The sequence below is a fragment of the Hibiscus syriacus genome, unplaced genomic scaffold (genome assembly GCF_006381635.1).
Source record: "Hibiscus syriacus cultivar Baekdansim isolate YM2019G1 unplaced genomic scaffold, ASM638163v2 tig00110776_pilon, whole genome shotgun sequence".
Classification (NCBI taxonomy): domain Eukaryota; kingdom Viridiplantae; phylum Streptophyta; class Magnoliopsida; order Malvales; family Malvaceae; genus Hibiscus; species Hibiscus syriacus.
The window spans coordinates 427,438-444,470 of record NW_024062857.1 but is presented as its reverse complement, the minus strand read 5'-3'; the positions used below and the strand labels follow the sequence as shown (position 1 = coordinate 444,470).

The following is a 17,033-nucleotide window of genomic DNA, read 5'->3' as shown; positions in this document are numbered from 1 at the left end:
CAGAAAGATGTAGTTACTTCTTGATTAATGAAATTTTGGGCTCTCAGTTCCCCTTATTAAGATTAGAAAGGGTTTTTAATGAGGCCCGCATTATTTAAAAAAAAAATCCAACTGCAACTAGGCTGATTCTTTAATCCCTTATCCTTTATATTCAACCTTACCTTTGTAGCATCCCTCCATTTTTGTCACAACCTTAATTTAAGATAAAAATAATAAAATAATATAAATTATAAATTTATTTAATAAATTTAGGGACCAAATTGTAAGTTTTCGGAACTTGCAGCCCGTTTTAACATGTGCAAAGATTTGTGTAATTAATTACTAGCTTCTGATGTAGACTTTAATTAATTTGAATGTATAATTTTGTCTTCAATCAAGATTTGGCTATTATCATTAATAATTGGCTCATCTATAACAAGAATATGATATTTTATCCTCATTAATATAACTGAGTATCTTATATTTATAAATGTTGTTTTACCTAGAGGACTTAGATTAGAGCAGTTGCGTCTACAAAATTAGCCAAAATTTTCTCCTACAAGTAATTAGTTTTGGATATATTTCCAGTCTTCCTCATTTTTGCATGAAGTTCATGCAGTACAGGGTAATTAAGTTTGGCATGAGAATGAGATTTGGCACCAGCACAAAACACATGGACCTTATTCTCTAGTTCTATCCAGTTGCAACCAGATACTTGTGAACAAAATTACACAGGACTCGGATGACATCTCGACGTTGGGAATTTTCATTCAGGAAGCACATGTTGTTTTTCAAACTAATCCTAGATTCCACATTAGTTATATCAATCGTGATTGTAATCATGTAGCTCATGCTCTCGCTAGCTGGGCCAGTTGTTTCTTATAGTGCGTTGTTCTTTGATTCATTTTGTCCCGTTATCATTGCTAGAGACATTCAAAAAGATGTAATTACTTATTGATTAATGAAATTTTGGGCACTCTTTTCCCCTTATTAAGATTAGAATGGGTTTTTAATGAGGGCCACATTATTTTCAAAAAAAATCCAACTGCAACTAGGCTTATTCTTTAATCCCTTATCATTTATTTTCAACCTTACCTTTGTAGTATCCCTTTATTTTTGTCACAACCCTAATTTAAGATACAAATAATAAAAATAAAATAAAATATAAAATATAAATTTATTTAATAAATTTAGGGACCAAATTGTATGTTTTCAGAACTTGCAACCCGTTTTAGCTTGTGCAAAGATTTGCGTAATTAATTACTAGCTTCTGATGTAGACTTTAATTAATTTGAATGTATAATTTCATCTTCAATCAAGATTTGGCTATTATCATTAATATAACTGGCTCATATATAACAAGAATATGATATTTTATCCTCATTAATATAACTGAGTATCTTATATTTATAATGTTGTTTTATCTAGAGGACTTGGATTAGAGCAGTTGCGTCTACAAAATTAGCCAAATATTCCTCCTACAATTAATTAGTATTGGATATATTTCCAGCCTTCCTAATTTTTGCATGAAGTTCATGTAGTACAAGGTAAATAAGTTCGGTATGAGAATGAGATTTGGCACCAGCCACAAAACACATATACCTTATTCTCTAGTTCTATCCAACTGCAACCAGGCTGCTTCTTTAATCTCTTACCCTTCATTTTCAACCTTACCTTTGTAGCATCTCTCCATTTTCCTCCCGAAGCATATATGTTAGACAATAAGTAGAAAGTGACAGTAATTTCTGATTCTACCTCCAAAATAATTTTTGCAACTAATTTACCTAAAATCACTTCCCGTGAACATAACATCAACAAGAAGAGCTTCCCAAATATATACAAATGGTTTGATCCCAAGCTGCACAATTCTTTTGTTGAGTTTCGTAGGAAGTTGTGTTTGTTCACTATCTTAAGCTAAGATGGAATAAGATTTTAAGTTAGAAAATAAACTTATAAAATTTTAAGAAAGGATAAAAATAAATTATTAATAAAATATAAAAAAGATTTAAATTATATAAAAATTTAAAATTTAAAGGAAAGGTCCCTCGATCCACTAGAACCTTTACATTGGTACAAAGTTAGTCAAATTCTCTTATATAAAGAATGTCAATATTCATTGAAAAAGGACTTGGCATCGACAAGTCATATTTACTTGACCACCTATTTAACATGTAAATTATTTGAGGACAGATTTATTTACGATCTTATCCAAACACATGCATGAACCGTTGGATCTTGGGCTGGGTCTGTATACTCGCACATTCAATGCCGTTGGATCTCATCATCAGTCATCCTGCCCTCCTCTAAGCGCGTCATTTTCACGCGCTACAAAAGGCGGGATTCCTCCCGCTTAAACCAGGACATCCTTTTCTCGTTTCTTCAGTTTCTCCCTCCGAAAGATTTTTTATTTTTCAAAATTAAAGAAAAAGAAATCCTCCGTTGCATTGCTAACCTCTCTTTATTTTTACCCAATCGAAACTCTCAGTGTAGTATTCCTCGCTAAATGGACGAGTCAACATTGAAACTCATCTCCGGAATCGGCACCAAACTCACCCAACTCTCTCGCCCTAACAAAGATGTCCTCATCAAATCTCTTCGTGTAAGCATAAATTGCTTCTTCTTCTTCTTCTTCTTCTTCTCTCTCTTTGGAAATAGAAAAGTGAATTTTCTCCAACAAATCGCTATGACTGTTGAATACCACGGATTATGGAGTGTAGTACATCGAATAATTAGGTGCTTATATTCTTATAAAATCACTTGTTACCGTTTTACGCTGTTAACTAAATTGTCAGCTACGAACGTGGATTTAATTAGAAATTTGAATTTGAGTAAAATGTCGGCTTACTTATAAAAATGTAGAACAATTAGTTTATATTTATGCAAATGCTGAAATGTATCTCGATAGTCTATCGAATATATTTTGTGTATTTGGCACTATGGTTCAACTTCTTTTATCTTGCTTTATCAGGTTAAATTTACCAAATGCATTTTTATTTCCCAAAATTTCTTAATTAAGTAGCTACCTGAGACTGAGGGCTTCTCTGATAGAATTTTATTTTGTTAAGAAGAACCTTATGTAATGTCCTCCATGTGGTTAAAATACTTTTTGCAGCAAGCTGTGAGTGCATTGTCACAAATAGAGCAGCCTTCAGTGAATGAAGCTTCCGCAAAGGCGCTAGTGTTGGGAAAATTAAAAGCAGCCACGGAGCCTTTGAGGAATTCTATTGTTAAGCACGGTCTATTTAACCATACCGATAAAGATGTTAGACTTTTGGTGGCCAGTTGTGTTGGTGAATTTTTTCGGATCCTGGCACCTCAACCACCTTTTGCAGATAAATATCTCAGGGTAACATTTTTTTCCCATTTGGTTCTGAGATTACACGGTTATTTTTACACCTTTGTCATTGGGCTCCTTTTTTATCATTCAAGTTTCTCAACTCTTGTTTCAGGACGTTTTTAAACTCATTCTCAGCGTGTTCATGGAGCTTGCTGATTCTACAAATGCATTCTTCTCGAGGAGGGTTAAAATATTGGAGACTGTTGCTCGATGCAAATGTTGTGTGATAATGCTGGATATTGATTGCAATGATTTGATCCTTGAAATGTTTAATATTTTTTTCTCAGTTGTGAGGTCAGATTCCTTTCTCTTTATGTTCTGTATATACTTCGCAATTTTATGATCTTTTCTATTTAATTAAACAAATTCTATGATATTGTATCTTGAATTAATTTAATCCTTATTTTTGTATGATCTTTTTCAATCAAGATTAACCTACAAGGGCTATGTCTTTCTTAATTTATCTGGCTGTAAGCGTCTTTGAATTGAAACTTTAAGTAAAGTTGAGAAAGAGTTGCAATTTTTCTTCCAATCATTTAATTCCTGGTTAACTAGCTTGATAAAAGTTCTCCTTGCCGCTCAAGTTAAACTGTTAACTTCTTTAAACTACTTACCATTCAGATTTTAATAACTTATTTCTAACTCCAGAGCCTCCATTAAATTTATTGTATCTTTGAATTTTACATCATACAATTGTGCCTTAAATTAACTTAGTCCTTTCTGTATAATCTTTTTCATACAAGACTAACCTACAAGGGCCATGTATCTTTTAATCTGTCATGTTTTATGTGTCTCTGACTTCTGACTAACTTTTGCTAAAGTTGAGAACATTTTACAATTTTTCCTACTCATCATTTAATTCATGATAAAAATGCTTGATAAAAGTTAACTTGTTAATGTTTTCATGTAACCATGCAGATCTTAGTAACTTATTTCTGATTTGAGAGCTTCCATTGAATTTATTGTAACTTTACATTTTACATCTTTATCCCTCCTAGTTGAATGCCAGTGAAATGTTTTAACTGTGATTCTTCTACTTTTAATGCAATCATTGTATACCATGGAGCATTTATTGCCTCAGTAGTGTGTCAGGCTTTTCATTCAGTGATCATTATATATACCTGCCACAGATTTCTTCCTATGCCTTGGTTTATTGCTTCATTACTCTTGTTGTTTTGACTTGCAATTTTCTATATGCCGTTATAGTAAAATCTCATTTTTCTTTCTTCCCAGAGATCACCATCAACAGAGTTTAATCAATAATATTCTGTCTATAATGAGTGACATTCTAAACGAGGAAGTATCCCCCCAGCTTATGGATGTAATTTTGGGAAATCTCATACAGGAATGTAAGGTGAGTGGGTTGGCAGACCCTTTTTTTCCGTTTCAACTGAGACTGTTTTTAACTTGTGTTTCCCTGAACTTTTAGCCAACACAGGGGTTGTGCATTTTTGGAGAAGGCAAAATGAACTGATATTGATTTAATTTGTCAATATACTTCATACGCATAAGATATTTCCTGGACTGCAATTATTTGTTTCACAATTCAAATAGAGCTGAAAATTTGTGTATCAGTGTTTATTTCAGTAGCATGATTGTGGATCATTTTTTATTTATCATTCTAATATCATATTGGAAATTTTTGGCACCTTGTGGTCAATGAATTCCATTCATTGGTATACACAAGCATGCATGTAAAAATAAAAAATTGTTTATGCTTACTTCTGTTATACAGGATACAACTTCTGCAGCTTCTCAGCTTGCTGCCTCTATTATCCAAAGTTGTGCAGAAAAGCTTCAGCCCTACATTTGTGGATTTTTAACATCTTGCTCCTTGGATAGAGATTCTGTAGGTAGTGAGCTCAAAGAATCGTATCATGAAATTGTGTTAAAAATCTTTCAGTGTGCTCCTGAGATGCTAAATGCTATCATCCCCAGTATGACCCAAGAATTAATGGTACAACATCCTCATTATGTTCCTGCTCTATCTGTTATGAATATTGCTCAAGTTGTTTGGATGTAGTAGTACGATCTCTTGTTAATTGTTTCCCAACAAAGTGTCTTTTGTGTTTTAATTTTTTTACTTCAAAAATTGTTTCTAATTGTTATTGAAATAACTTCGTTTATCTACAGACTGATCAGGTTGATGCAAGAATAAAGGCTGTTAATTTAATTGGAAAACTTATTTTATGTCCCGAATACCGTGTTGCACAAAGATATCATGTTCTTTTTGTAGAGTTTTTGAAAAGATTTGCTGATAAATCTTCAGAAGTTAGAGTTGCTGCTCTACAATGTGCTAAAGCTTGTTGCTTGGCCAATCCCTCAGGGATAGAATCTCTTGAACTTCACAGTAAGCAATTCCATATCAAATTTCTTTGATTGTTGTGCATGTATCTTTGTTCATAGCATCCAAAATCTAATACTTATCTTCTATCTTTGAATTGCAACTTCAACAGCTTCTGTTAAAGATCGACTGCTGGATTTTGATGATAAAGTGAGAATGCAGGCAGTGATTGTTGCCTGTGATATTGTTAGGTCTAACCTTAAATATACTTCACCTGAATTCATATCTGAGTTTACAGAGAGACTTAGGGATAAGAAGGTAACTTGTTTTTGGATATTGATGTGATTAGTATGTTTTTATAGTTGTCTACCACTCAATTTTCTACTCTTATACAGATTTCCGTTAGAAAGAAAGCCTTGCAGAAAGTGATGGAACTATATCGAGATTATTGTGACAAGTGTGCAGAAGGGCATATTACAATATGTGATCATTTTGAGCAGATTCCTTGCAAAGTCTTGATGCTTTGCTACAATAAAGATTGCAAAGAATTTAGGTATTCATAGTCGCACGTTATTGGAGATATGAAAAACTACATCTCTTCTTATATAATGTGATTTGATGTTTAGGTCCCAAAACATCGAACTTGTTATTGCGGAGGAGTTATTTCCTACTCTTCTTCCAGTTGAAGAGAAGACAAGACACTGGATCCATTTGTTTTCTCTTTTCAGCCCTTCTCATGTGAAGGCTCTCACTGCTATTTTATCTCAGAAAAGAAGGTATTTATTTTAAATTACTGCTTGAGTGATAGTGGCATATGCATTATTACCTTCTTGTTTTGCTTTCAGGGTGCAAACTGAAATGCGGAATTTTTTGGCCTTACGAAGGAAAGAGAAGGTAGATTGTTTGTACTGATTTCTGGAAGGTCATAATATTTATTTGAGGGCATAATAGATCATCTCTCTTAAAGCTCTTGCTTTCTAATAGCGAAGGTCTATATATTCTAACTTGACGTTTGCATTTATATTGCAACCATTTCCTTTCCAAATATTTACTTGATGTGCAGCACTCTCGGTTTTGGCTTTGCCTTCTGCCATGCATTTCTTTCCTTGAAATGTCGTGCAAATATTCCAGTCAAGGCATTTGCATGCATACATGCAGAATGTTTTCTTATGGGTGATGTTGTTTCGTTTTTAAGTTTCCCTTCCCATAACATCATTACAACTGGTATATATTATTAATATGTGTTGTATAGGGTTTGTGTTTTACATTTTTGCTCTTCCAAGTGTACTGTTTGCTGGGTCTGACTAACAAAGCAGATAAATATTTATTGCAGGAGATTAGTTCAGAGGATATGCAGAAGTTGAGAAGTTCTTTCGTAAAAATGTCGGCTTCATTTCCTGATCCATCCAAAGCTGAAGAGTGCTTTGACAAGTTGAATCAAATGAAGGACAACAAAATTTTCTCTTCACTCAATCTGTTGTTGGATGATGCGACACTTGAAAGTGCCCTGGAGAAAAGAGTGCGTTGTTTAACCTTTTTCCAAATGCTTTCTTTTAATACTTTTGCATGGTGCAATAAGGTTGTCAGGTTCAGTATCCCTATCCTTAGAAGATCTTATCATACAGCCTACCCAAAGTAAGAGAATTGACACACTGTATAAGATACTCATGAAAAAGGAAGTATGTGTTTTATAAGCGGGAAAAAAGGTCTCTTTTACACTAGGTTGAACTGAAATAATGTTTGTGATGGTAAACAGCACCTGTCTGACTAAGTGACTATCAAAAACACGTGCCAAATTTGAAGCTAGATTTCTTCACCCAATTTTCTAATTGTGATAAAGCTTAGCTGGATTCTGCTTGGTATCTTTTCCTTTCTGTGTCAGGGTCTATTCTCTGCAGTTGAAGAAGTCCATGTTGATTTATAGTATAAAATACTTAAAACATAAATTGGCACTTGTTTGACTCACTCTTCAGCCAGATATTGCTTGCAGCTCTAGATTTTGAAAGGAAACAAATGCTAATTAGGGTACAAGCCAGAGATTAAATGGATCAGTTCAATTTAATTGTCAAAATATTTTGACTCATATGCTGTTGGGTGATGTGTACATGTAATTACTTGTTTTGGTTAATAGGTAGGTTAGACTTGACAAACATATTGTCAAACTTGCATAAACAGTTAATATGCAATATTTCCTTGTTGCCCCTTTTGTATTTGTTGATCATTTTAATCTCTATAAGTTATCCAAAATTTTACTTCTCCTTTTCAGGATAAATTCCTTAAGGTGATTGGGAATAAACATCCACACTTTGAGTTTTTGCAGTTGCTCTCCTCAAAGTGCTTGTTTAATATATTTGACTCGGAGCATGTCCGTTGCATTCTCAATCTTGTTTCCAGTAGTGGGTTGGAAAGCAATCATTTGGAAGCCTTTTCAATAGAACTACTTTTGGTAAGAACAATTGCTTCTAACTGAATCTCGATGGTGTGATTTATTTTTTCCCATTTTGAAAGGATATCTACACTCAGAAGTTTGGCACGCATCATCATGCTCAAACAGAAGTTTATCTTTTAGTCTGAATACGCAATGCACCTAACAGTGAATTGTAATTTTCTGTTTAAATTTATATACAGAAATAGTTTATTTGTTGCACAGACAGTTGCTCAACTGGTTTCACACCTCTATACTGTGATTCTTCAATAAAATAGAGCACTGTTACGCAAGAATGCTTTGATTTATTAGTGAATATCAAAGTGTATGGTATATACTTTATGAATGCTTGGCATAAATACGATTGATTTAGATATTGAAACGTGCCAATCTGCATGTATGTGATCTCATGCTCAGCTACTAAAGAATTTGACTGTGCCTGCTTGGTTAAGAAATGAACTGAGCTTGAGCTTGACATTCAGCTAATTTAATTAAATGACTTGCCTAGTTAGAAAACATGCTTTCTTATTTGATTCTAGTATGATTTCTTGAAATTTGAGCTTTATTCTGAGCTTGGGTTGCTTTTATCATACAAAACTAATCAAGTGAGTTTCTTTTTGAATCAAGCTAGATCATAGCACATGAGGTTGTGTTCGAAACACAGAAACTGAGTCGAGCGTTGTCTTTTTACCATTTAACTTGCTTTGGCACTTCTTTACTGTGGGGTATGAGCCTTTTAGGTGGTGTTTGATGAGTAATTAGTGATCTACGTGGTAATATTTGTTTTTATTAATTTCTAAATTGAAATATTGTTTCTTTTAATTTTTATTTTAATATTATTATGAGATATATATAGTGCTCTCTTTTGTTAAAATTTTAATTGATGCAGTTTTAGAATTCAAATGTTCTTTTCATAATTTATATTGTAGATTATAGTTTTATAATTAATAAAATATTGTTATTATAAAGTAAATAAAAGATCGCTAATATTTTATTTGAACAATATTGAAACAATTAAATTATATAATTATCAAAACATGTATGGCTACGTAGGTATTCCAAACAGAAAAATATTTGAATTTAGCAACATCAAACATAGTGATTCTCAATTTTAGATCATGATAATATGATCATTTCAGTAGCAAGATCACTGTAGTGTGTGATTGGATTACCAGGGTTGTTTGAGAAATGATGCCAAACACTGTTTTAGTAATTACAGGACCGCTACTTTGAAGATAAACATGATCATTGTCTTGTAATGCTGTTGCTTCAGAACTTTTTGATCTTTCTTGTTATAACTCTACCCATCCGCTATCTTTCCTGTACATTTGATGATCATAGTTGAAGATTATGTATTCAATAAGAGCATGAGTCAGTAAGAGAAGCACTTGATTTTTTCCTAAAATTAATCTTTAGGTACTTCTTGAGGAAAAATGTCAAAGAGAGAGTGAAATCTGGACAGAGAAGTAGTTCCATGATAGAAAGTTGACTTTTGAATTGCCTTTTCAATAAGTAAAAGCATGTCCTCCATGAACATTGATTTTGATTGATTTTTGTAGACTTCAATCATTTTTCAATCACATTTTACATGATACAGGTTATCATCAGCAATTTCCCATCACTCATTAGGGGTTCAGAACTTCAGTTCCCCCTGTTGTTTAAAGAGAAGTATCTGATTCATGATAAGATCATTCTAGTTTTAGCGAAAGCAGGGCCTTATATCTCTGTTAAATTCAGGTATTTTCTATATTCTTTTCAGCACTTCGCACTTGATATTCGTGTTAGAACTAATAGAAAGATGTGTTTTGAAGTTCACGATCTTAAACACAATTTGTAGTATACGAAAGGGAATTGACATTTATCGGCAATTTTTTATTGTTTAATTTCTCAAAGGAGCAAGCTGATGTCAATTTAGTTTGATAGGTTGCAAGTTTCAAAGCATTATTGTTTTACTGCCATTCTAACCATACTTTAAATTTTTTGTAAGTTCTATACAACCTGTTTTTTTTTTAATTCTTGTCAATGTGCATGCAGTGACTTTGACTCTGTTTTGAAAAAGATCTGTCTTGAGGGAACTCGCACTCAGTCGAAATATGCTGTTTCTGCTATTGCTTCACTTATAGATGTATCTGAGCAATATGTTTTCTCAGAGTTATGTAAGGTGTGCATATCTCCTTTTTTTTATCAAATGGTGTGCTTATCTCAATTATATTTAGTTACCGTATCCTTAAAATGGACAAAACTTAAATTTATAAAAGTGGATTTAAGCCTGATACGGCCAGTGAACACGATGTGAAAAGGAAAAGAAGATATAGACAGAGCTTTTGATTTTTAAGTTTAGAAATTTATAAGCTCATACAAATAACACGAAAGATTAGGCCTCTAACTGTTTTTTGTTAATTGATAGTTTAGTGAGCTGCATTAATAAATGTTAGTTAATTTGAAGTTTTAATGCTGTGTTCTTTAAATGCACTATTAGTGCATTTGCATGGGAAATTTTAAAATTCTGAAGAAATTTGAAATGAGGGCATTTTTTTGGATAGAATATTAGGCCTCATTAAAAGTCCCTTTCATATCTTACATGTTACAATCGTAACATGGACATAGGAAGGAGGAAAAGAGTGCCTCTGACTTTTATTAATCTGAACAATAATACACCTCCAAACCTAAACATCTAACTGATTACAACATAACACTGGTTACATAACACATGACCCAAAACTCCCTTAAGAAGAACCACCAAGGTGTCACGGACTTAGCCTAGTTGGTTCGGTTGCTAATCCGTGGGGCATTCGAAAGGGATGCTTCCCAACCAAGTCAGCCTTAATCTCGTAGATCTGATCAAGCATAAACAAACATCGCGTTAGATCTTTATAGCCACATGGTCCTTCGACCAATAATCCGAGCCCGTGGGGCATAGCGGATGCACACTTCAACCCCCGGACTTCTCCGAGAGAAAAATGTTTTATTAATAAAAGAAACATCGGGTTACAGAAGACTCACCCACACCACCAATTAGACCGTAGGGGCGGCCCTCGATGGTGTTCACAAGACACGTACCTTTACCTGTGTATCAGCCCAAATTCTGCCGGCTGTCCACTCCCTACATATATGCAAAAACAAAATAACAGAAATGCTACCTATAGACGTTGAAATGCTCGAACAGGGGACAGTAAGTCATACCCCCACTCCCTACCTAAAACATTAAAATGCTTGAAAAGAGGACAAGCTTATTCTACCCTGCCACTAGGCCCTATACATGGTTGGCCTTGGCGTACCTACCTGGTTGTGGCCCCATAAAAGGGACGGTCACGACAATCTCCCCCACCTAATTTGTCAACGTCCTCGTCGACTGCTTGACCTGAAACTCTTCAATCTTTTGCTTGAATGCCCTGAGATCATACTCTCTTTCCCAAGTGTTCTCTTCCTGATCAAAGCCTCCCCACTTGACTAGATACTCCCGTCTTTGCTTTCCACCCACCTTAACAATTCTCCCTGCTAGAATCTCGTCAACATGACGCTGTGAGGGTGGTTGTGTGCCGATTGACTCCCTGGCAGACATAATCTGATTATCGATATTGGGATCGGTGTGAAACGGCTTCAAATTGCTCACATGGAAGACAGGGTGAACTCTCATCCAAGTAGGAGGGTCAACTTTGTACGAAGCATTCCCCACCTTTGCTACTATTGAGACTGAACCCTCGTACTTACGCACCAAGCGACGATCCCTCTGGCGCAAAAATCTAAGTTGTTCTGGCATCAACTTGACTAGCACCAAATCTCCAACCTGAAAGTGTAGGTCTCGCCTGTTACGATCTGCGCATTTCTTCATACGCTTCGTTGCTTTCTCTAAGTAAGCCTTGGCAATCTCCATATTCTGCTTCCACTCCCCACAAAATTTGAGGCACGAGGGCATCTACCTTGAGAGGTCTCATCCACAGTGTGAGGAAGTCTTGGCTGCTGACCTGTCACCACTTCAAAAGGGCTTTTATTGGTAGACGAACTCTTTTGTGAATTCAAACATAATTGCGCCACATCCAATAATGGAGGCCAGTTCTTCTGATTGGCCTGAATAAAGTGCCTCAGGTACTCCTCCAAGAGTCCATTAAATCGCTCAGTCTGACCATCTGTTTGAGGGTGGTAACTCGACGAAAAGTTGAGTTGTGTCCCCAATAACTGGAACAATCCTTTCCAAAATTTCCCAATAAATCTTCCATCTCGGTCACTGACTATGCTTTGAGGAATGCCCCAATATTTCACCACATGTTTGAACACCAACTTAGCAGTCTCTTCCGCCGAACAATACTTTGATGCTGGTATAAAAGTGGCGTACTTCGAGAACCTGTCCATTACCACCAAAATTGATCCAAGATCTCCTACTCGAGGCAAGCGTGATATAAAATCCAAGGAGATACTCTCCCAAGGTCGGGCAGGTACGGGTAGTGGCTCGAGCAACCCAGCAGTCCTTTGTCGATCTACCTTATCTTGTTGACAGATAAGACATGTCTTGGTATAATCCATCACATCTTGGCGCATTTGAGGCCAATAATACCCTTGTCCAACAAAGCAACAGTACGCCTCCAACCAGGATGCCCGACCCATGGGGTATCATGACATTCCTTCAACAGCTTTTGTCGTAGATTTCCAGCTCGAGGAACAAACATTCGTGGCCCCTTTGTCATCAATAAGCCATTTTCTATCCAAAAACATTTCGAAACACCCTTTTTAACCATCTCCATAAGGGCCTCCACTTGCGGATCTTGCTTGGAAAAGTTCACAAGGAGCTGACGAATTTCATTGGACACTCTACTAGCGGATATAGGGGCCACACATCGGAGTGCTGCCAAATCTGCCCTGCGACTCAAAGCGTCAGCAACCTGATTCTTTTTCCCCGCCTTATGCTCAAAGTTGAAGTCAAACTCGGCCAGAAACTCTTGCCATCTAGCTTGCTTTGCTGTCAGTTTCGGTTGTGTAAGGAAGTGGCTAACTGCTGTATTATCGGTCTTTACCACAAATTTGGAACCCAACAAATAATGCCTCCAAATCCTCAAGCAATGAATTACTGCGAGAAGTTCTTTCTCTGGAGCCGTATATCTCGCTTCAGTTTCATTTAGCTTCCTACTCTCAAACGCCACGGGATGTTTGTCCTGTAAGAGTACGCCTCCAATTGCATAGTCAGATGCGTCTGTCTCTACTTCTAGAGGTTTTTCCAGGTCTGGCAAGGTAAGCACTGGTTCACTGATTACAACCTTCTTTAAATCATCAAAGGCCTCTTGACAGTCCTTGGACCAAACCCACTCACAGCCTTTCTTTAGCAAATCAGTGAGTAACTTTACTCTACGAGAATAACCTTCTACGAATCGTCTATAATAATTGGCCAAACCAAGGAAAGATCTAAGCTCACTAACATTTTGTGGGGTCGGCCACTCCTGGATAGCCTTCACCTTCTCTTTATCCATACGAATGCGCCCTCGTTCAATGATGTGGCCCAAAAATTGGACTTGCGTTTGGGCGAAAGCACATTTTTCCTTCTTCATAAACAATCGATTTTCCCATAATCTCGTCAGCACCAACCGAAGATGCTCCAAGTGCTCTTCTATAGAATTGCTAAAAATCATTATATCGTCCAAGTAGATGACTACAATTTATCGAGATAGTCATGGAACACCTGGTTCATAAAAGTGCAGAAAGTAGCGGGAGCATTGGTTAGTCCAAAAGGCATAACAAGAAATTCAAATGCTCCATACCGAGTTACACATGTCGTCTTTGGCTCATCCCCTTCGGCCACTCTCACTTGATGGTATCCGACCTGAGATCCAACTTCGTGAAATACTTAGCATTACTCAGCTGGTCGAACAAATCGGCAATCAACGGAATGGGATATTTATTCCTGACAGTCACTTTGTTTAATGCTCTATAATCAACACATAATCTCAAACTCCCATCATGTTTTCTCTGGAATAACACAGGCGCCCCGAAAGGTGACTTCGAGGGTCGAATAAATCATGCTTGGAGCAACTCATCCAATTGTTTCCTCAACTCTGCCAACTCCAGAGGACTCATCCGATATGGGCATTTCGCAGGAGGTTTTACTCCCGGAATTAATTCAATCTCATGGTCCACCAACCGTCTAGGGGGCAACTCTTTCGGCAATTCACCCGGCATTACATCCTCAAAGTCTCTCAGCACTTCTTGAACATTCTTGGGCACCGTGCCAAGATTGTCATCCTCTTTGGAAATTGGAAAGACTAAGAAGGAGGGCTCCCCCTTTTTCACCCCTCTCTTAATTGGATAGCGGTCAATATCTTCTTCCCAGGACGAGGGAGAATCGTAGCTGGTACCACACATGGCTGCTCCCCCATGAACATTAAACAACTTGATGCCGGAACAGGAATCACCTGGGCTGCCATCATAAAATCGAGCCCTAATACCACGTCAAAATCATCCATACGGGAAACAGTAAAATCTACACTTCCTTCCCAAGACCCAAGCTTGATACTGACCCTCTTCACACCTCCACATATCATTGAAGCGGCAGAGTTAACTGCTTTCATTTGTCCCACCTCCTTGGTGACAATCAACTTACAACTCTCCGCTTCCTCAGGAGAGATAAACGTATCTGTGGCCCCTGTGTCGACTAGAGCTTTAGAGGTTTTCCCATTTACTGAGATGTCCACATACATCAATCCCCTCTCTGGTTCTTTCCTCAAGTTACTCAACTGAGACTGTAATGCAGTTATGAATCGGATGGAGCCCTCTAGCCGGCTCAGGCTCAGTATCTCCCATCGGAGCGTTCACTCTTTCTCCGTCCTTTGTTGTTGCAACCATGGCATTAAAAGCACTTCGTTGTGGACACTCTGCAACCCGATGGGGTCCATTGCAAAGAAAACACCTTAACGAGGGTCTATTCCCTCCATTGCTCGATCCAGGACCAGTAGGGACTTTATTTTGAGTTGGGTCCCTTCCAGGGACTCTTCTATTTGCTCCCAACTCGATGTCTTCTCCCCTCGAGCCAACTTGTTCCCACTAACCTGTTGGGTGTTAGCTCCACTCACAGAAGGCGTCTTGCGCTTTCCAGGATGATCGTTATAATCATTAAGACACTCGGCAGTAGCTATCGCTACTGTCAAATCTTGAACCTTCTGTCTTTGCAACTCGAGTCTAGCCCATGGCTTGAGCCCTTCAAGAAAATGAAACAATTATCTCTTTCTGACATATCTTTATATCCAACATCAAGGTTGAGAACTCTCTCACATACTCCCGTATAGTCCCAGTGTGGGATAATTCCCTTAGCTTCTTACGAGCGTTGTAATCAACATTCTCGGGGAGGAAGGAGGTCTTCAACTCCTTCTTTAACGCATCCCAAGTCGTAGTGGAGCACACTCCATCTTTGAACTTGGACCGCCACCATAACTTGGCGTCACCACCTAGATACATCGAAGCCATTGCCACCTTATCTTCCTCAGACTCCGTGCGCATAGCTCGAAAATACTGCTCTATGTCAAATAAGAAATTCTCAAGCTCTTTAGCATCCCTCGCTCCATCAAAGCGTTGAGGATCAGGGATCTTGGCTCGTACGCCCACTCTTTCAATAGGGTTTGCGGTCAAACTAGCTACCGCTGCCTGAAGCACACTGACTTGAGCCTTCAGCTCATCATACCCAAGTTGTATCACGCCTATGGCATTTCTTGCCTCATTGCCCAAATCAGTCACTGTCTCGAGCAAATCTTCTTGGGTCTCCTCTACTCTCCTCATACGATCACCAGATATCATATGAGCTCTAAGGGTAGCTAGTGCGGCTTCGATCTCTTCTAGCTTCCGTCGATCAACCGAACCAGTCTCTTGCACAACTGGCTCGGTAGCTTCATGCTCTACACCTCTGTGAGAGCTTGTCGATCCGCCATTTCGTGTGCGAACCATTCTCGGTGCAACCGGCTCAGTAACTTCCTGCTCTACACCTTTGTGAGAGCTTGTTGCTCCGCCATTTTGTGTGCGAACCATTCTTTGTATCGCTGGCACCTCTATGCCTGCAACACAAATAAGCACAATCGTGCCTAAATTAGGAAGGAAAAGAGCATCGCTGTGCTGAATCCATAGCACCTCTGTGCTAGAATTAACGATTGAGCACCTCTGTGCTTCAATCGAGAGCTGACACCTCTGTGTAGCCAAAAGTGATTGAGCACCTTGTGCTTCAATCGAGAACTGACACCTCAGTGCAGCCAACTATGACTGAGCACCTCTGTGCTTCAATCTAAATTCTGGCACCTCTGTGCATTGGAATGATTGAGCGCCTCTGTGCTACAATCTAAAATCAAGCACCTCCGTGCTTTTACAAATGACCGAGCACCTCCGTGCTGCGGCCTGAGGCGAAGCACCTCTGTGCTAGGTTTAGCACTTGTGCACAGCTGTGCCACAAGCAGGTAACAAGCACTATCATGCTTTACTCAACAAAATGAGCACCTCCGTGCTTTTAGTAAATGAACACGCACCTCTGTGCTCTGATACCAAGTGTCACGGACTTAGCCTAGTTGGTTCGGTTGCTAATCTGTGGGGCACTCGAAAGGGACGCTTCCCAACCAAGTCAGCCTTAATCTCGTAGATCTGATCAAGCATAAACAAACATCGCGTTAGATCTTTATAGCCACATGGTCCTTCGACCAATAATCCGAGCCCGTGGGGCATAGCGGATGCACACCTCAACCCCCGGACTTTTTCGAGAGAAAAATGTTTTATTAATAAAAGAAACATCGGGTTACAAAGACTCACCCACACCACCGATTAGGCCGTAGGGCGGCCCTCGATGGTGTTCACAAGACACGTACCTTTACCTGTGTATCAACCCAAACTCTGTCGGCTGTCCACCCCCTACATATATGCAAAAACAAAATAACAGAAATGCTACCTATAGACGTTGAAATGCTCGAACAGGGGACAGTAAGTCATATCCCCACTCCCTATCTAAAACATTAAAATGCTTGAAAAGAAGACAACCTATACCAGTTTTAGCT

The 17,033-nt window shown here is 37.9% G+C and overlaps 1 protein-coding gene across 1 annotated transcript in view; it reads left to right on the top strand.

Moving 5' to 3' along the window:
- The first annotated feature begins 2,415 nt into the window (after positions 1-2,415).
- LOC120139811 (sister chromatid cohesion protein PDS5 homolog A-like) overlaps positions 2,416-17,033 on the top strand; it is a 38,333-nt gene continuing 23,715 nt past the window's right edge. The window contains exons 1-14 of the mRNA XM_039154939.1: positions 2,416-2,578; positions 3,092-3,325; positions 3,429-3,610; positions 4,550-4,670; positions 5,052-5,273; positions 5,450-5,666; positions 5,773-5,918; positions 5,996-6,153; positions 6,227-6,376; positions 6,446-6,494; positions 6,934-7,119; positions 7,867-8,046; positions 9,623-9,762; positions 10,060-10,186. Coding sequence (XP_039010870.1) covers positions 2,483-2,578; positions 3,092-3,325; positions 3,429-3,610; positions 4,550-4,670; positions 5,052-5,273; positions 5,450-5,666; positions 5,773-5,918; positions 5,996-6,153; positions 6,227-6,376; positions 6,446-6,494; positions 6,934-7,119; positions 7,867-8,046; positions 9,623-9,762; positions 10,060-10,186 — 2,208 coding nt within the window. The 5' untranslated portion in view covers positions 2,416-2,482. The remainder of the gene's footprint in view (positions 2,579-3,091; positions 3,326-3,428; positions 3,611-4,549; positions 4,671-5,051; positions 5,274-5,449; positions 5,667-5,772; positions 5,919-5,995; positions 6,154-6,226; positions 6,377-6,445; positions 6,495-6,933; positions 7,120-7,866; positions 8,047-9,622; positions 9,763-10,059; positions 10,187-17,033) is intronic.